The 21,943-nt window shown below is 27.3% G+C and overlaps 1 protein-coding gene across 1 annotated transcript; it reads left to right on the forward strand.

Moving 5' to 3' along the window:
• The first annotated feature begins 38 nt into the window (after nucleotides 1-38).
• On the forward strand, nucleotides 39-21,323 carry LOC142322736 (uncharacterized). Its single transcript, XM_075361813.1, has 5 exons — nucleotides 39-190; nucleotides 1,873-2,012; nucleotides 14,282-15,123; nucleotides 18,525-18,576; nucleotides 18,896-21,323. The coding sequence occupies exons 2-5, from the start codon at nucleotides 1,874-1,876 to the stop codon at nucleotides 19,756-19,758; spliced, it is 1,896 nt and encodes a 631-aa protein (XP_075217928.1). The 5' UTR covers nucleotides 39-190; nucleotide 1,873; the 3' UTR covers nucleotides 19,759-21,323.
• The last annotated feature ends 620 nt before the right edge of the window (nucleotides 21,324-21,943 follow it).

Below are 21,943 nucleotides of genomic sequence, written 5' to 3' on the forward strand. Positions count from 1 at the left end.
ACGTTTCATTGGATGAAGATGCGAGTATTTACAAAAACTGGCGAAGGAGCGCTAGTTAAGCTAACCTATACTAGTTGTTAACGATGTTGTATTATTGCAAAATATTTGTTTAACTTGCGCTCATTGAAATGCTCTGTTGTATATAAAACTGGCTGATATAAATTTCATCAACTGTTTTATTGAAGTTGAGGTAAGGGTTTCATGCATATTTGTTTCAACATACAGGTATACCCTACATTTGAACATGTTAGATGATTACCGGTTTTTTGCTATTTGAAATACCGTAATTCACAACCAATGCATTGAAACCATACAATATTTTAATTACTTTCTGGTATTTTATCAAATGTCGTTAAATGTTTATAAATACCTGAATAAATATACGATTAATAACAGTTATAATAATTGCCCAACTTTCTTGTTACGTACCGTCCTAAATCTAAATCTGTGAGCTAAGTATAAATGCTTTAATCTTTGCTAATTTTGTGTTGATCCTATTAAACAGAAAATATTTATGAATCGTATTCAATAAAGGCACCCGTTGTCTGAAATTACTTATATTTATTCTGTATTAGCTTTAAAAAAAATCGTTCATTGAATCTGTTGTAACTATCTTTAAATACGAATGATAGATGTACAGTTGCAAATTGCGTGGGTAATATTAATTAATTACAAAGGCAATATTTCTGTAGTTCATAGTGAAAAACTTTGAGAATTTCACGAATTTTCATGGACTATTAAATTGATTTCAATTACCAATTTACATGAAATCATATAATACTTTTTAACTTTTAAGCATCTTAATCATATGCTAAACTTGGTGTTATTTTTAAATATTTGTTTTAGCTCTATATATTGGTATTCTAAAATATAAATTGCTAATTAAATTCTCGGACTACTGAAAGTTGAACAAGTTTTTAAGATACAATAATGGGCCTTAGATCTTTGTTTGGTGCCAATAAATATGATTCATGTGAATCAATATATTTAGTAAATTAGAATTTTAATAATTCCATGCACTTAGGCTTATGGCTTATGAATGATTAACGTTTGTGAAAAAAATTATTCCTAAAAAATTCCTTTGAAGCAACCAGGCTGTACCACATATTTTAGCTTATCAGAGAGTGTCTTATGCAACACTTTATATTTTTAATAATTAGCCAATGTTCTAAAAGATGTTCTGTTTTAATTAAAACTATTTTAAAGATTTCCTTTCCTAGAAATAATATTATTCCATTGAAAGTTTTTAAATAATAACAACCAATTAGGTAAATCTGAATACTTAGTATATATTATTGCCCTAAAAATTGATTTTATTGTTTTTAATGTATTATCCACACAATTGCATAACTGTTTCACAAAATAATAATCTCTATATATTGATGAAGACTATAACCATTTTTCTTTTTCATTTCTTATTTTGTGCCATATAATGCAGCTATATAATGATAGTTTTTCACTGTTTCCCTTGACCATTCCAGGTAAGTGATTTATGACTACCGTCATTATAACATAATACAGCAGTTCTTTTTGTTACTCATGAAAAAATCAAACCAATCATTCTTCACTGGTTTTATGTTATATTCAATTTAATTACCCAAAAGTATTTATTTAATTATAAGCAATAATTAGTCTTAATAAATATGATTTGGAATCTATTAGTGAACACACTTGACAAAAAAAGAATAAATACTCATATAATATGTTAAATTCTACCCTTTATTACTAGAGATGCATTTAAATTAAAAGTTTTGTGTGTGTGTGCGTGCATGCGCGTGTATATAAATATATATATAATGGTATGTACAATTTATAACATATATAGAATATACAATGTGATCATATTATGAAATGTTTTTTGTTTAAATTTAGGATGTTTACTTTTTTGAAGAAAATTTCTCCATTAACCAGGTGTAGATATACTGTAAGATCAATTGTTCAGGTGACTGCTGATCCAGTAAAACAAGAGGTCCACGAAGTTACAATACCAGTGCCTTGGGGTTATGTTGCAGGTAGTCATAAAAATATTTTTATTATTTTGTTTAAACACACTCATCAAAACTCATTAAAGTTTTTAAACTGGCTGTAGATACTGTAGAATCTTATTAAATTCTACTGGAAAAAGAATTTGTCTTATTTCAATTTAACCAATTTTCACTGTAAAAATTTTCTGAAGATAATGATATTACATGTCTGTAATAGTATTGACTTTAATCTAATATACAGTATTCTTTCTTAAAGATAATTCTAAACCACATTTAAAAAAAAAATGCCACTCTGAAGATACAACCTTTGCACATTTCTAACTACTCAGGTGCAAATCTTCATCTGTATTGCAAGTTCATATTTCCAAAGTTTATCAACTTCTGTTGTTCTTATGTTATTGTCAAAGAAGCTGTAATATTAGTTATCTTATTCTGATCATATTACTCTTGTAATCATCAGGATATTTAGTCTACTATCAGTGGTTCTATCTCTTATAATTTCGTTTCGTCACAATGTGGTCCTCTTTCAACTCTGCCACTAGGTTGTACTTATAATAAGGCAGTGTAAATTTGTTGAGTAGGCGATGTTTAAAGGCAAAGCCATTTGGTTTGGTCTCCTAAGATTAGTGTTTTCTAAAGTAGTATGTGCATCCATAATGTGATCAGTTGACTTGCTGAGTTTCCTGCATTTTTAATTTACATTCTGCTTTGGTATGTGGTTTTTTAGCACTGGATAGTCATTACAAAACCTTTAGTCACGAGATAAAAATGCTATCTTATACCATGCACTTGTTCCATTTTGGAAACTTCATATGAAATCCTTTTTTTTCTTTCTATAAAATATTGATTACTTGATATTCAGGAAATGTAGTCCTTTATGGTTAAGCCAAGGATTTAACTCCCTCTTGTAACTTCCATGTTTTTCCATAATTCACTTTGTTTATGTTTTGAAGTTGTACATTCCTTCTTCTTATCAAGGCAAGTAGAGCCCGTCAGGATCACACAAATAGCATTAGAATTTAGTAAACAAACAAAAGTCATCCTGTCTGACATGTTAAAATAAATCTGCATTTGACTATTTTATTACTCTAAATAAATATTATTATTATTATTATTATTGTTGCTTATAAATTTAAAAAGTGAATTTATTGTGAAAATATATTCAAGAAACCTTCTCCTTTCACAAATCCTGTTATTACATGCAATTTTATCAGTTATGTAAAACGTGCTCTTCAAGCAACATGGCAGGATGATTGGACTGTCACAGTTAATAATAAACTCTGATATATTAAAGACACTGTGTTACCATGGGATTCTTCTTTCAGAAAACTCTGTTGAGAGGAAGTAGTTCTTTGTTGATTGCAGTTGGGCCATACCCAGAGCCACTCATGGACATCTAATGTCAAACGTAAATGCACCAATATGCGTACAATGCAACTGTCGCTTGACTGTGCAGCACATCCTTGTAGAGTGTGTACAGTATGCAGCGTTGCGTCATAAATTTAAGTTGCCCAGGAACAGTAATCAAATCCTGGGTAACGATAAGGACGTTTTGGAACGGCTGTTTTTATTTCTCGCACATGTAAATATTTTACATATCTTTTAAATAGGTTAACGTTATCCAAGAAGGAGCCTTTTACACTCCTCTCGAAGTTTCTTTAGAGTTACATTATTTTCATATTTATATTTTTATTTTAGTTGTGTATATATATATAGTTTATTTTTATTCTGTGGTTGTGGTAGTAGTTATAAGTTAATTTATTTTTATAATGTTAGCTGTGATAGTAGTTATATATTTTTGTGTTTAGATATATTTATACAATAATATTTTGTTTGTTAGATTTTATATTTTATTTATATATTCTATATTTTTGTTTCCTGGGCGATGATAACATTAAAATGTTTTTCGCTCCCAAAAAAAAAGAAGACCTCCTGCCTCTGTGAAGATAACTATAATAATTATGATGTTTGATGTTGAATTTTTTTCTGAATGAAGCTGTCCTTGATTATGCTTTACTGTCTTATTTTGGTCCCTTTTATAATTTTACTGCCTAATTCATTGACTGTAGCACAAAATGGGATTACAATTTAAAATTATAAAATAATACGAACTCACATTGCTGAATGGTGAAACAGCTATAGAGATATACAGTGCTTGCATTGTGTTGTGCAATTAAAATTATTGCATTCCCGTTTTGTTAGCAGATATCCGCAATCACTTAAATGGAAATTTTCTTTTACTTTAGGTCCTTTCTTACATCTTATTTTTGACGGAAATTATATATTGTTAAAAGAAAAGAGTATTTTTTTATAAAGAAAAATCCTCCTTACTAAAAACTTAAATAATTTCTTTTTTTAATGGGTATCATAATGAAACAGTTTATTGAAAATTTTTCTGTAATTCTTAAACTACAGATTTGTTAAGCAACTTAATCGCTAACTTTATTTATGTATTACCTATTTATTAATGATATCATAGAATACAGAAATTGCATCACCACAAAATGTATTAAAAGTAAAGTACTTGTTATATATTCACATGTATTATATATGTACTTGTTATATATTCCACACCTAACATATATTATGTGATTATATCCTTATGATTTATTTACTTAATACTACTTAAGTTATAATATAAATACATTAATTATTATTTAAATTATATATATGGTACAAGCAAAACAGTGCGCAAACACTACCATTTTATAAATCTAAATAAACTTATTATTTTCTACTCATATTTATAGTAAAACTTGTTTATAAATTCATTAATAAAATATTTGATTGATATGCTATAAGATTAAATAAGGAGCTTTTTTGTTCTCGTTAAAAGTGACTTACATTTAATTTATATAGGTCATATTTTATATAGGTCATTGTCATACAATTCCTAAACCCAACATAGAAGAAATTTCATCAGAAATGCTTTATTGTAAATTAGATAGTCAAATATGCTGTATCTGCTTTTTTTGCATAATTTCTGGCTATAATAATTGGAATTTATAGAAATTAGATTTCATGAAGTAACATTTTGAATATACATATACAAAGAACAAAGAGGCTGTTAATTTTTTAAACAGAGGATTACAAGATTTAGTAAGAGCCATATGAATCATGTGACTTGTGTAATTCTATTGACAGAATAAATTGTTGCTATTAGTGGAATTTTTCTACAACATAACTCCATAACAAATTTTGCAGTTTATAGATGTGATATCCCACTTTTATAACGTTAAATGTAATTAAACTTGAAACAATTAGAATAACATTGACATTTTTTCAAAATAAGAAGTAAGTTTATCAGATATAATAAGAGGTCAATAAATATCAATGGTCTCATCATTAATAACACCAAGGAATCTTGCAGTTAGTAGAAACTTTAAAATTATCATGCTGTAAAGAGCATGTTTATTGGAACTAGTATCATAAATAGTTTGAAAATGAATGAATTCTAATTTGTTATCACTAACCTTTAACCATTTGAATTAAACAAATTTTTAATCGTTATGATGGTTTCTTTAATATCAAGACTCTCTGGCTTTTCCATTAAGGCTCAAAAATAAATCAAATAAAAGTAAAAAATAAAGCGGCCAGTACTTTCTTACCTTACCTAAAGCCAAATTGATTTTGTGTCATTATCGTTGAAACATTTATAAAGCCAATTAAAAATTAGTTTTTAAAAATTGTTATTAATTAAGGTAAACTAGAGATAAGTAATTTCATACTAAGCTGGATCACCATAAAAATAGACCACAGAATTAGTTATAAGTAGGCAAATTTAAGTCTGCTTTATATATATATATATATATTTATGAATTTTTAATTTAGCATCCTAACTGTATATAATAATTATCAATAATAAATAAAATAAAAATATCACTTATTTTTTTTTTTATTCTCATTTTTTTAAAAAATCCACTTTAGTGCTCTCGCAACACGCACTACTTCACATCAGATGTATTAATACAAAAATTTAAAAAAGAAGGATGTATTTCTTTTTAATTGTTAATAGTAATTTGAAAGAAAAGTTTACACTGATACTAATAAAAGTAGATTTAAGGAACCACTTAAAGAAAATGTAATGAACACGTACAAGTATTTAAATATAATAGACAAAAAATCAAACTATACAGGACGTAAAAATATTAGAAGTAAGTAGTAATAAATTAAAAACAGTCTCTTGAAAAAATACATATAATAAAAAACAATGATGTTAATAACTGTACAGGTGAAATAAATATGATGAGTGGATTCAACAAAGAGTAGAATTCATATAATTATAATTCATCCAATAGATACCAATATATATTATTATCAGTGAAAAATTTTCCTTCAAATTACCATTTAACTCTTGACTAAGAAGAAATAACAGCCTTATTTTTTAAATTTTAATATATCTGATGAAGCTGTGCGCACTCTGAATGCGCTAATGTGATTTTTTTTAAATAAGCAGGAAGTAATATTTTTATTACATTTATTATTGATTATATATACATAAAAAGTTTCATTTATGCAAGGTCATCTTTCATAACAATCCTCTCAGACTTGGAATCAGCAAGAGCACAAATCAACATTTTAGGTTCAGTAGCTAGTAAAACAGGGTTAAAAATATTAGAAGTAAGAGTAATGTCAAATATTAAAAGTACACAAAAAATATATGCAAACAGGAATAGTAAAAAAAGGAATTTTGTGTTTAGTCAAAAATTCAGACATCTGGGTGAATACAGAAAAATTGATTAGAAAAATTGAAAATGTATAATATAAAAGATGTTTATCAGAAAACCTGAAAATTATATATTAATGTTTAATAATAAAATCAGATAGTTTGTCTATAAATGCTAAAAGATAGATACAAATATAGAAAAGAAGGAAATGAAAATAATTAGAAAAATATTTTGTCCCATAAAGGATAGAGCACATTTAACTTAAAAGCAGCATTGAAATATATCAAAATAACTGACACAATAAAAAAATGAAGATTGATGTTCTTTGTTCACCCTTATCAGTATAAGTAAAAAGATCAGTATGAGGAAAACAGGAAGACAGAAAAGGATAATAAACATAGAGACACTTTTAAAGCCAAAATTGTGATGTTAGAGATTTTCCTAGAACAAAAGATCAGGAAAGAAAACTTGAATATGAAATTGATGGAAGAATGCAAAGGACAGCATGTGGAGAGAATGAAGAGGTTCTAGGAAGAGAGAAAACAGCAAAGAAGAAAGAAGTGAAGGAGGTTGTAATATGATCCTAAAGTGGCCAAAATCTAAAAGAAGAAAAACTAAACAAAAGTAGGTGGACTAATTTATAAAATTTAAACTTGACTGCTTACAAAAGTAAAAAGTGAAATTGCATAAAATGTATGAAACAGTAGTATCACATGAATAAATTATTAAATCTGTTTAAAAACAAATGAAATAAGGAAATCTTAACAAGATATTCATCAAATCCAGTATATAAAAATAAATGTAAGATTTAAATCAAATGTTTGTGAAAATTAATTTAAAAATAATTAATAATTAATTTAAAATTAAATAATTAATTAAAATTTGAAGAATTAATTTTGATAGAAAATTAAGAATAAATTATTAAAATAGACAAAGTAAGCAGTTGATTAAAAAAATTAAGATAATTATGTAAAAAAAATATGGATATAATAATGGAATGGTTCTCATAGCACCTTAATTGATTGATAGAAAATTAAGAATAAATTATTAAAATAGACAAAGTAAGCAGTTGATTAAAAAAATTAAGATAATTATGTAAAAAAAATATGGATATAATAATGGAATGGTTCTCATAGCACCTTAATTGATGAGAAATGATTTACATAATTTTAATTTAAATAAGTCATTTTTCTAATTATTATATGTAATTATATTTTCATAAAATATTCAAAAGGTTGCATCACCGAACATAAAACCACACTATTACATCATTATAATTAAAAGATATATTTAATGGTTTAATTAATTTTAATATACTTTGTGTAATTTAATTATTTTTTTGTACAATCTGTTTAAATTCAACTTTCTTTATTTTTCCTTGGTTGTATATCTCGTGATTGGTGAACTGTGGTTTCCTTAGCCGTCCTTTTTCAAACCTCTCTTATCATTCATGATAAGTCTTTTTCAGTTCCTCATAACAATTTCTGCTAGGTTGCTGATGATGCCTAAAATAAATAATTATTTTATTCTGATTGGTTAATAATATTATACCATTTATATCATGTAACGAATATGCAGGTTTATATTATTCCAAATATGTACGATTATAAAATAAAAAATAGAACTGTTTAAAGTCCTGAATATCTAGAAAATAAATAACAATTAAGAAAGGATTATTGAAAAGATTTTAAACATATATAATTATGTACATATAAATCTGTTAGATGGAGATGCAGAGAATTCAGGGTGTTTTTTATTATTGTTAGTTTTATTAAAAAAATTACCAGTTACGAGAGTTAAAATTACCATTTTGTAGTCCACTACAAAACAGACAATTATAAAACAAAAAATTGATTTTAAGTCCATTAGTTATTTGGATTATAAACACATGAAATTATAATAAAAAATTATATTAAGATAAATACATGAAGATATTAAAATAAATTCAGAAGTCATTAGTGAAAGTTATTGTAGTTCATGTATAATATTTATCTTCTACACATTGCACAGGATGCAGAAAATTCAGGGTTTAAAAAAGTTTTTAATTTACCATTATTTTAGAATTCATTGACAGAGTAGTATTGTTTCTTTAAAAAAGAATCATTTAATTGTAATTTTAAATAGATTGTAGGAAGATTGTTTATTAAAAATGACAGTGGAAGCATAATTGGGTCCTTTCTTACAAGCCGAAGTATTGTATTTAGCTATGCAGTAAAAGTTTGAATATCTGGTTTGATGGAGGCTATTACTGTTATTATTTTTTTTGAGAATAAGCAATTATTTCATTTAGTAGGGATTGCAAATTCATAAATATAAACACATTGTGAAGTTGATATTTTTAATTTTCTTAATAACTATCATGATTCATACTTAACAATGATCTAATAGCCTATTTTTGTGTCTTTAAAACTTGTTTTAACTTTTTGAGGAAGTCCCAAGAGATGTTGACAACTTAGTGTCTTATTAAGGCGCTTCAAAGCAAAACTATAGTTTGATTTTTTACAAAGTCAGTTTGATCCTTCCAGAAGAATTTTTTGTCTAATAAAACTGCCAGAAATTTTACTTATGGGCAACAGAAATACTACCATTATCTTAATGGGAATTCTGTCCACATAATTAGCTCTGTTGGATCTACCTGAGAAGCTTAATGTTATTGGTTTTGTCTATATTTAAAGTTAGATGTTATACATTTTTGAAATGGTAATATAGAATTTTGAATTAAATAATTATCTTCAGATATAGGCACAGTTGTGTCATCTTTGATGAATTTTTAACTGTATTTCTCCCACATTCTATAGGACCAACATTTTATATCTGTATTTGTATTGAAAGATGAAATTTCAACTAGCTGCATATGTTTGGAAATAAAAATGCTGATTCATAAACAAAACCATTCAAGGTGAATGAATGACTTTCTTTGTAGTGGATAAGTGTTAATGTTAAAGGAAAAACTGGAAAGATAGATTTTTCTTGTAAACAAAAAAAGTAGTGATGAGATAACAAGAATTCTTTTATATTTTTGGTGAAGTTGTTAAACCTGTATTATTTTCAAACCTGCTTTAACTTTTGCCAATTCCCTGCAGTTGTTAACTTTATTGTTTGAATTAGATATTAAATTATCACAATAAAATATAACATTACTTTTCCTTTTAAAAAATCTTTCTATAGTTTTTCGAATAAGTTAGGAATATAATACACTAATTAAATTTAGGTATATCTTGTTCAGATAGCATAGAACTAGAGTTTACAAATATCTCTAGTAAGCTGTTTTTTACTATTGAATGGTCTTTTGAAAAACATTAAGAAAATGTTCATCAAAGCTAATTTTATTGTTTCCCAAATTTTTTCTGATAATACTAAGAATTTCATATGATATTTGAATCTTTATCGATAATCCCTTTAAAAAAAATAAAAGTAACCATTATTTCATCACATGCTTTCACTAATAGATGAAGCTGCTTCAGTTTGACAGCTTTGAACTGAAATACTGAAATTTTCACAAAAAGTTAAAAAAATAACTAAGTAAAATTGTAAAAATACTTTTGATGCAGGTGACTGAAATACTTGTAATTCTAGTTAGCTAGGAGGTAAAAATATTTAGTTACTCAGACTCAAAATAAGTTAATAGTTAGTTCATTTGTTACAAAGAAATCGCATTCGTTAACAAGAAATCATCTTGAAAGTTAATTTTAAAATTGACATTTATTGAATTTATAAGGAATTTTAAAAAGTTTTCTGATAATTTATATAGATTTAAATATAATTTAAAAGGACCAAAGTTAGATTGATAAATTACTATCAATATCAACTTGAGATTAGAGCAGAGCATTTTAAATTAAGACAATATTCAAAATTGTTTCTTTCATGAATACACAGTAGCTTTCAGTTTATCAAAATTGAGACCTTTTTTTATTTACTGTTCAAGTAATTGAATAAATTTTGGAATTCTTAATGCAAGTGCAATTTTTTTTTTCTTTTGTAGGAACTCACTGCCGCTCTTATATTTATTGCTATTATTACAATTTGTTTTTAGAGAGACATCTTAATGTTATATGTTAAAGGTAATCTGATTACCATGATGAGGGGTATGTAAAGAATTTAAAAGTAGTTTCAAAGACAAGAATAGGATTCTCTTGTCATAAAAAACATTTCAGAATTTTCAACAGTAATGCTTTAGCCAGAGTTACTTTGCCACTTGAATTTAAATGTAACTGTAATGGATTTACATATATTGCAGAGAGTCGCATTTGGATTCATAAAAGACAATGTGATATATCTATATGTCTGCAAAAAACTATATACCAATGTGTCTTATGTTATCGTTTACTTTTCTTTGGGTTGCATCAAAAATCAAAGTGTAGAGATTGCATCAGATACAAGGGTATATACTGTATATCATCCTGGGATGATGTACAGTATATAAGGATGATAGAGTATACAAGTATGATATACAGTTTTATGGTCTGATTCCCTAATCTTTGCCACAACATCTGGAGAGCTGATTGGCAGCATCCCTCTTTCTCTCTACTTTCTGTATCCTTAGTTTTTGCATACTCTCTTTCTCCATATATTGTTTTATATTATTATGTATTTTCTTTAAAAAAAATCTTACTCATTCTAGTTCCATCTGTTATTTCAATGTATTCTATTCTTTACTGAGATTTTAAATACATAATATTGCTTAGTTCATTTTTTATGTTTTTGTATGCTCTAGTCATCTTTTACCTTAACTGATTCAAAAAATAACTTTTAGAAGTTTTCTCATTCATTAATCGTCTAACTAATTATTTAATATGTTAGTTTCCAGCTTCATTTTGTACTATATTTTTATAGCTTTAATGGTACATATGCATTATGTAGACTTCCTATTTCTCAATTTGGTACAATAGTTGCATACAGTTTGCAACTTTTATTTTGTAGTGTCTTGATTTCTAATTTTTTTTTTATACAAAATCAATATATATTAAAAAGTATTTGTACATTTTGTATGCATGTATAGTTTGCATTTTTGTATACTTGTTTTTATCCTATTGAATGGAGACGGTGTGTATAATGCATTGTTCCTCATATAAGGGTACATAAATTTATGGGATACTAATTGTATTAGTATTTCTGATGATTTAATGCATGTAAAGCTTGAGATATAACTGGTTTTACTCGTGAGTTCCTTTCTCTGAACGTAATGTTCATTATTCAGCCAGCTCCTTTAGTAAACAGAGTGAAGTTGTCACTTTTAGGGCTGAATATGAGCTGAATTTTGGTGTGGTTGCTGTGCTAATGTCAAAAGAATTATTTGACTTTGTGAAGAAAGCTATGGGAAACAATTTATTCTTTGATTTCTTAGTAAGCCTGGCATGTTATACGTGTTTCTGAGAATAGCTGTGCGATTTTCAGGAAGTGACCAGTGTTTCATGTTAAGTTGTAGCTTTCAGTCTTTACTGGTTATGGCACCTTACATTCATAAAACGAATATTTACATACATCTAACTGGGTGAATACAAAATTCACCCATTTGAAAGTAAATAAAAGAAATCATTTTATATAATTTAATAATTTAAGGGAAATTAGATCTGAAAGTTAAATAATAAAGCTCTAGCAATAACAATAAAGTATAACATTATTTAAATTTAAACCGTTATGTTTAAAAAGATAGTCATCAGCTTGAAATTCTAACTCCTGAGAGATTTTATCATCTAATAATTGCATCTTATTTTTCAGTTTTGATTCCTGCAATTTATGTTCTCTTGCATTCTGATTCATATGAGATTTGGTCTTAACAAATTCAGTACTAGTAATGGTTGAAGTACAGTAATGCAACAATAAAAATACTTCATTGTGCAATAATAAAAGTAAAGGAGGACCTTAGAAAAAACTAAATTGTTGTAGGAACTGAAAATATTGTACAAAATATATGAAAGAACATACTGCACAAATCAAGTTGCTGATGACATAAGTGGTATTCTTGAAATCAAGTATTTGGCAGGTCCTAAGAGGGGGGTCAGCTGTCTAAAAATTTAAATGTACTAGTAAACAGAATTTTACCAGTAATAAATTGTTATTACAATATTTTTTTAGGTATTAATGTGTTATATATAAATAACATATGAGGGCAAGACAAAAATTATCTACATTTCTTGTTCTACAGTTTATTTACATGAGGATAAAACATACACAAAGGATTCAACGTGCACATAATTTTTGTACATAGTCACCTCCCTTGACAATGCACTTGGTCCAGTGGTTCACAAGCTTGCATATTCCTTCCAAAAAGAAGGTTTTTAGTTTATCACAAAGCCACTTTTGTCCCACTTCCTGCACTTCTGTCTGTGGAAAAAAAATCAACAACCTTGCAGAGAATCCTTGAGCAACCCAAAGAGAAAAAATTCAGATTGAGCAAGATCTGTGCTGTAGGTAGGGTGTTCCAGTACCTCAAAATTCAACTTGATGGTTTGAATGATGCGAGCTGTGTGCGGGCAGGCTGTTTTGGTATCCATTTTACACAGACTTTGTGGAAGCTGGGCTCATCGTGAATGATTTAATGGGCAGAACTATGACTGATGTTCAAAAAAGAGACTACTGCATCCATGGTAACTCGCCTATTTGCCAGAACCATCTCTACTTGCGGAATCTTGTCATCCATGGAGGAGGTTGACAGGTGTCATGCTTTCTGTTTGTGCGTCACACTCATCTGACCACTTTTAAACTTCTCAAACTACAGAAAAACACTTTTACTTGATAAAGTACTGTCTCCCTTTGTGATAAAAGTTTATGATGAATTTCAATCCCTTTCACACCCTCCAACCAGAGAAATCTAATCACTGCTCACTGTTCTTACATGATGCAGACTGCTAGCAGAGCAGACTTTTTTACATTGTAATAGCCAGAAGGCAAATGACACATTTGGGATCAAATTTTGCACATATGATCACAGTAATATCTTCCTTCAACACTCATGCAAGAAGGCAGTATGACAACCTTGAAGGTGTGTTATGACAAAACTTAGATAATTTTTGACTCGCTCTGTCTCAAGAAAGAAATAAAAGTTTTAATAACTCCTATTCTTTTTAACATATTGATATCAGACAAAGTGGAAAACCTTCTGGTCTGCGTCTGCTATGAGCATGTAAAGTTTGATTGAAATCAAACAAAAACCCCACAATTTCAGGTTATTTGTCCATTATTGTTTACAAAGATAGAGATTATAGAAATTTATTGATATAGATTTATAGATAATAATTTTGTTGTGTTGTATGCCACTTGAAAGTTTTCTTAATACTTGTGGCTTCTGTAACAAATAATGTATGAATAAATAAATCTGATCAACCTAATCAACTCTTAGTAACCCTTTTAAGAATTTTGAATTTTTTTCAAAATGTCATAAATTTATGGTGGAACCTTCTGTAAAATACAGTTTTCTAGAAATGCAGATTTGGGAGGACATACTTTGGTAAATGAATGAATTAGTGATTTATTATTTTTTTCTTTTAAGTGAAGTATAATTAAATTGTTTAATTTTTATATGTTAGCAGTTTATTTTATTAAGCAAATTAATTTATAAATTATAAAACATAGTTTCTTATAATAATTACCTTCAGTGTGGTTATATTACCCATAATTGAATATTTACAGGCAGATGGTGGGGAGATAAGAAGAAACAGCCGATTGTAGCGTTTCATGGAGTACAAGATAATGCTGCTTCATTTGACACATTGATACCATTGTTATGTACTAATGATGTTCCAGTATTTGCCATTGATTTCCCAGGTCATGGTAAATCCGATCATTTACCAGCTGGTATACCACCACATTATGGCGACGTTCTTGTGTTTTTACGAAACCTTTTTAAATATTATTATACTGACTGGAAGAAATTAACATTGATCGGACATTCATTTGGCAGCAGTGCTTGTTTTGCATATGCGGCACTTTACCCTGATGATGTCGCACAGTTAATTTGTATCGAATGCGCTCATTTAAGATTAGCTTCTAATTTACCTGAACAAATGAAAAAAACTTTTGAGAAGACTTTAAAATATGAAAAATCCGCTAATGAAATACCTTCATATTGTTACAATGAACTTGTTACTTGGTTTTATAAAGGAAGAAAGGAACGTCTTTCATTAGAATCTTGTAAAGTTTTACTCACTAGAGGTATTACTGAATCAAAAATTAATAAAGAAAAATATCATTTATCAAGAGATGCTTCGGTCAAACTAGATGCTTTGGGTCAATTTTCAGTCGATTTTTGGAACACTTTAGCATCAAGAATAAGAGCGAAAACTTTAATTATCGAAGCAAGTTCTGGACTATATAGAAAAGGATCGATACGCAGTGTTTTTCTCTCTCAGCTTGACACATTGTCCAGAAATGCACAAAAATTTGATCATGTGATAGTTGAGGGTGGACATCATGTCCATCTTGATGATCCTCAAAAAGTTGCACCAATTATTAATTCATTTCTAAATCCTTTGTAATTTATTGTTACATGTTATAAACAGTATTGTTACACATATAATATCAATATTTTTGTAAATATTTTCATTCTTTTCAATATTGTTAAATATATTAAAAAAAAAATTTTTTTTTAAATACTTATATTTTAATTATGACTTATTAGCTAAATTAATTTTACTTGTGGGCAGTATTTTATAAATAGATTTTGTAATAATATTTAGTTGTATATCTTTATTTTAATAGTATATAAAAAATTGACAGAAATCTGCAAATTCTGAAATTTGAAAAGTTTTATAAATTAAAAAAAAGATATTTAAAAAAAATTGCTTCTTTGAAAAGCTTTATCTCTTTAATTTTCTGAATTACTTCCTTTCATGATTTCTGTAAATTATGCACTTATAAAATGGCCTTCTGTCATTGTTGACTGATTTAATTTAAGCAAACTAATTAAACTATAGAAAATGATGGTTAGACATCTTCAAGAGAATTCTGTCATTTTAATAAAACTTTTCATGTATGATCTTTTAAAGGTCCTATAAAATTATTTATAAAAATTAATTACAAAGGTTAATTATTTTGTTGATTTATTTAATGCCAACAGTACTAAAGGTTCACTGGTTTTCTAATGTTTACATCATTCATAAATTTCTTAAATTCATCCTTAACGACAGAAACCTCATTTTTGATCATACAAAGTTGAAGTATAATATATTTTTATCTGAATTTGAAGTTATTTAGAAGCTTATTTTTAATGTTTTTATTTAATTTGAATTAGTTTTTTACATATTTTTCCATAGCAAGATAAAAAAACAAAATTCTTTTGGTAATTTTACTCTTTTCATATGTAATGTGGCAACTAGCTGATGAATTAAAGTTTTGGACTTTTGTGCCTATATTCTAAACTGAATGTTACAAAATATATAAACTCTCAAAATTCCATTATAAGAGAAATGTATTGATGTAGAATTAAAAAGAAGAATATAGAAGTGTTTAGTTCATTGTGTTATTTCTGTGTATCTTAAATGTAATGAAATTTTTTTTTTTTATTCCTTAATATGATTTCTAACTCATCTATTTAGTTTCATAAATTTTCTCTAAATTTATTTTTATGTGGTAATCTTTTATATACATTTCCCTTTGCCCAACTATTTTGTCTGAAAATAACTAAATTAGTATTTTTCTCTTTTCTCATTTTTCTCCATTACCTCCTACATCATTTTCGTTTTTCGAAAATGTGTTTCATCACTGTTTATACACTACCTCTTGATCTTTTACCTTCTACTATATAATCTATCTTTGATAGTTTTTGTTTCATCCTGTCTCTTCCCACTTCCAAACTATGGGAGTCTGTAGCAAACTATTCTTTGATTCCCTGTTTCCTCAGGCTTTGTATTTTTTTATCTGTAATTCTGATCTTCCTTACTTTTGTTTCTAAAATATATGTGAGAAAATACAAATATATATATATATATATATATATATATATATATATATGTGTGTGTGTGTGTGTGTGTGTGTTATGTTGAAAATATAATGTGAAATATTTAGGTTGAATTAAAATAAAATATATATATGTTTGAAATAAAATTTGCAACCAATTATAATATTTTGTATAGAACAATTATTTATGACTAATAAATTTAGCACAGAACACTTCTGAATTTTCATACTCTGAAGTATTAACAATCATATAATACATACAAGAAAAAATTAAACATATTGTATGGTGACATTATACATTGTGTATAGTGTTGATTACATGTAGAAACAAATACGACTGTGTAAATACTATCAGATTGTTGTTTTGAAATTATTTCATTGATTGGTTGAAATATGTACTCTAAAATTTTCATCCATACTACTGTAATATTTATAATACAAATACAAGTTGGTTTCTTGTTTTTATTTGACAGTCTAAAATCAGTCTACATTTTGAGTTTTTCAAAAATATTTTATGTTTTTTGGTTAAATATTAATGAAGTTTTTGAAGAATTATATTCACTGTAAGTGTACTTATATTAATATACCTTTACTCTAAAAACCAAAATATATTTTTTTTTAAATACTCCTATAGGGAAATTTTTTTATCTTATTTAAACTTTTCATTGTAGAAATAAAATTGGTGTTTACACTCACCTTGCTTGTGAGATTCTGCCAGATTTTAGAAGATAATCTAGCCTCCAAATTTTATTTGAATAGTTTAATGTTAAAAATAAAATTAAAAGTGAGGAGCAAAAAAACATTCTTGCTTTCTAAAAACGTTTTGATTATTTTAGGACTTCCAATTTTTTATAATTCATTACAGTATAATTATTACATATAAATATATTTTGAATATAGATTTTTGATTGATAGAGATTTTTGAATTAGTAGCATCCTTAAAATAATAATTTAATTTCTTCTACCACCTCAGAAAATAAACTAATAAATGGAGGCATAATAGGAGGTATTTAATGATTAGAATTTAAATCTACAGAAACAATTTAATGTAGAATAAAAATTAATAAATTATGAAGTACTTTTTTTATGTAAATACAAAAAAAAAATGTTTAATAAAATACTTAGGTAATAATTAAAAAAGCAGATTTTGTTTTTTATAATATAGATTTTATTCTTTTCCCATTAATAATAATCATAAAAAATTATTAAAAGTTATTTTTGATAAAAAATATATAAATACTTGTTAAAAGCGGCGTTATCCATTTTTAAAATTATTATAATATTGTATTAATTATTAGATTATTTTCTGTAAGAATTTAAGTTGTTTTAGAATGTTTAGTTGTTAGTTTATTATAGTTATATTATAATTGTTGTTTAATTGATAGTTTATGTGCTACAATAATAAAAAGTAATATAAGTTAAGTATTAAAATGTTTCACATTTTGCTGGGGTTACACACAAGATTAGACAATTAGATATTCTTGATAGAAATGAAATTCATAATAACAATTCATAAATTCATAATAACAATTCATAAATTCATAATTCATATTTTTCTGAATAAAACTTTAAATAAAGGAAAAATTTGTAGTACTTTAATTAGCTATGTTTGATCTTTTATATATTTCTACCAGGAATCTTACATGTGAATAATTTGAACCCTCCCTCTTTACATGTAAGTGTAAGTTTAAAATTTTTATCAACCTGCTCTCCTTCATTCTTTTTTAATTAATGAACACCTTTAAAAAAAACCCTTGATCTTTCAAATTGTATGCAAGTATTAAATAATGTTTTCCTAATGTTGTATAAAAATTATTCTGTAACCAGTTGTTAATCTTTTCCCCTCCAAAAAAATTTCTTTTTTTATTTAATTTCTAATGTATATAGAATATTATTACTTTTTTTACCTGAAAAATTTGAAACTGTATAATATTTTATGTTAAAAGTATAAAATTTCTTGAATATTTATTTTGATAAGATGACAGATTTGCTTGTTTGGGCATTTGTGAATGTTCACACTCTTATGCACAGTTTGTGTTAAAACTAAAAAATGTTTAATGAATATTAAAAAAAATTAAATTATGAATTTTATCTCGTTAATAGAAAAACTATATCTAATATAGTATGTATGTATATTGTAAATGTTCAAACTGATATTAAATATATGAAAATGTTTTCTGAAAGATTATTCTGATTGAATATTTTTATACAGATAGTTAAAACATAATGTTATTCTATTTCAATGTTAAATGTTTAAATAATTTTTTAATAATATATATGTGCAAAATGTTCTGCAAAAAAAGTGTCACAGATCATTTCATGTATTAAAGCTTTATTTGGTGATTACAGGAAAATGGTGGGGTGACCCGAATTCCAATGTTCGACCAATATTGGCCATTCATGGTTGGCAGGATAATGCTGGATCATTTGACCGGCTTATTGAACAGATGAAACTGGATAGGCCCATTCTAGCTATTGATTTGCCGGGCCACGGATGGTCTTCTCCTTTGTATCCGACCATGGTGTATCATGAAGTAGATACAGTTTTGGTGGTAAGGAGAATTCAGAAACATTATAATTGGGATAAAGTGACGTTCTTATCTCATTCATTGGGCGGTGTTACATCTTTTTTGTTTTCATCATTGTATCCAGAATTTGTTGATGTTGTTATTAATTTAGATTTATTGAAACCACTTGAAGAAGATTTACAAAAACGTGCCGAAGATATGGGCCCGTTGATCGATAAAATTATTGACCTAATGAAAACAGCACCGTCTCAAACCGGTTGGACATCAGAAGAATTAAAACGTCGTTGGATTAAAGGTTCTGGTAATTCATTAACAGAACAGTCTGCTGAAATACTCATGAAACGTGGTTTAAAAGAAATAAAACCCGGTAGATTTATTTATTCGAGAGATTGTCGACTTAAAGCTTGGCAATTACAAAGATTTGAATTATCTGAAAATCTCAAATTTGCTAAAAATATTAAGTGTCATTTTTTATTGATAAATGCAACCAAAAGCCCTTTTTATAAATTGTTTAGTAAAAATTCTAATGAGATAATTAATATTTTGAAAGAAAATGCTAAAACTTTTGAAATGATAACGGTCAATGGCACCCACCATTTTCATTTAAATGATCCGGATCTTGTTGGACCAATTATTGTTAATTTTTTAAATAAAGTTAATCAAAGATCAAAGTTTATTGAATAAAAGAAGAAAATTATTTTAAGCAGAATATTATTATTGTTATCAAAATATATTGAAAACCTTTTGTAAAAAAATTATAGTCATGGTATATCTCAATACCATTTACTTATGGTTAATAATTTTTTTATCAAATATCTGTTTCGGTAGATTGATTTTTACTGTTTTTCCACTTGTTAAGACCATAATTTTTTGAACTAAATTTGTAATGTGAATAATTAATTTATGTGATGTATATTTGAGATTTTTCTCAATGCTAAATAAATTAATTTTTATGTGTTTTGTTACTGTTTTTATTTGTGTTCATTTATGGTTAAAAATGAAAATTTTTATTTTGTATTTATTTTTGTTAATTTATTTATGTTTGTCAGGTAAAATAATTAATAACATGAGTAAAAAGTAGGCTTATCAGTAGTAAAAAGTAGTAAAAACTTTTGAAATGTGCATACTTTATTATGGAGAGGCAACCTTGCCACTCATTATCATAGAGCAGTGGAATGGTCAACAGTGTGCTTTTGCCATAAAAATGTTTTACAAAACCAACAATAGTTTAGAAGGTGTACAGAGGGAGTTCAGATTAAAATTACAAGTTAATCCATTATATCATGTGTTTTGATGGAACACAACCTGATATAATGGATTAAAAACTTCTCACAAATTTGATTGGCTGTGAAAAATAAACCAACAGGATGACCAAGAAGTGCTCATACTCCACACAATATTGAGGCTGTAAGCGTTTGTCATACAGAGCCCACAGCATTCAATTTGTAAACAAGCAGTTAAAGATTGTGCAAGAACTGAAGGAGGACGATCACCAGTTTTGCTTTGACTTATGTCAAAAAATTATGGCAAACATTAACAATGAATTTCTGGACAAGCTGTGGTTGTCAGATTAGTCACATATCACAGGATATGTGAACAAGCGAAACTATCATTACTGAGCCAGGCAACAACCCCAATGAAGTTTTATCAACAACATTTACACAGCAGCATGCTGGTGTGCAGTTTCATTGCTTGGGTCATCAGACCATACTTTTTCAAAAATGAGGAGTAGATCACAACTGTCACTTCTGATTGATATGTTCACATGCTGCAGTCTCTTGTTACATCTGCATTGAACAATTTCCCACACCAGCACAAAGCCTGGTTTCAATAGAATGGTGGGATGTCACACACTGCAAGGCAATCAATGGCAGCTGTGCAAGAATTATTTGGTAATCATGTCATTTGAAGATTTGGTGACGTTCCTGGCTCCCAAGATCACTGGATTTGTCAGTTTGTTTTTTTTTTGTGGGGATACTTTATGACTGTGCGTCTATAAGAATTGGTCAAAGATACTGATTGAATTGAAACAAGTAATTCAATACAAAATTCTTGGCATCCCACCTGAGATGTTGCAGCGAGCAATGGGAAATATCAATGGCTGATTGGCAGCATGCATACATAGAGGAGGATGCCATCCATCTACTTGATGTAATTTTCAAAAACATAGGTATTTTGATAATTTCATATTTTTTAACTGTAATGGTTATATTTCTGTCAATAAAAATTTTTTGTTGCATTTTTCATAAGTTCATGGTTTTTTGTCACCTATTACCATAATCAAAGAGTTAATAAATAAAATAATTTCATCCTTTTTTATTGAAGATCTAACATTTTCTAAATTTCTTTCATCCACTACTTCTATCATAAAATAACTACTAGTAGTGATGTCATAAAGTATGTATGATTAATACTTTTATGAACTGTGTCACTCTAGACAGTACATTTTGTAACTTTCAAGCCCGTAAAACAGTAGATCTGTCCTTCCTAAAAACCTTGGTGAAGTTGAAAAACAAAATATTATTTCTTAAAGAATTTTTTAGTTTGATTTTTTACAACAGATGACAACATTTTCTCCAAAACTGGAACAATTGCAACTATAGTTGTAACTAATGAATATGTTGAAGTTACTCTTCCTGTATATGGGTAAGTTCTTGTAAGACATTCAGGTGAACAGTGAAGAAGCCAGAATGAACAAGAATTTATGATTGCACCAAGAGTGGGCCTGGCTAAGTCATCAATGATGTCCTTTAAAGGCTGCCATGGATAAATGTCAAGGCTGACTTAGAGTTCCTAACAATCATTATAATGTCTTTAGAAAGAACACTATGCTAGTTTAACTACTGATTTTTGAAACTTCCTTGATATC

This window comes from Lycorma delicatula, chromosome 4 (genome assembly GCF_047948215.1).
Source record: "Lycorma delicatula isolate Av1 chromosome 4, ASM4794821v1, whole genome shotgun sequence".
In the NCBI taxonomy this organism is placed as follows: Eukaryota; Metazoa; Arthropoda; class Insecta; order Hemiptera; family Fulgoridae; genus Lycorma; species Lycorma delicatula.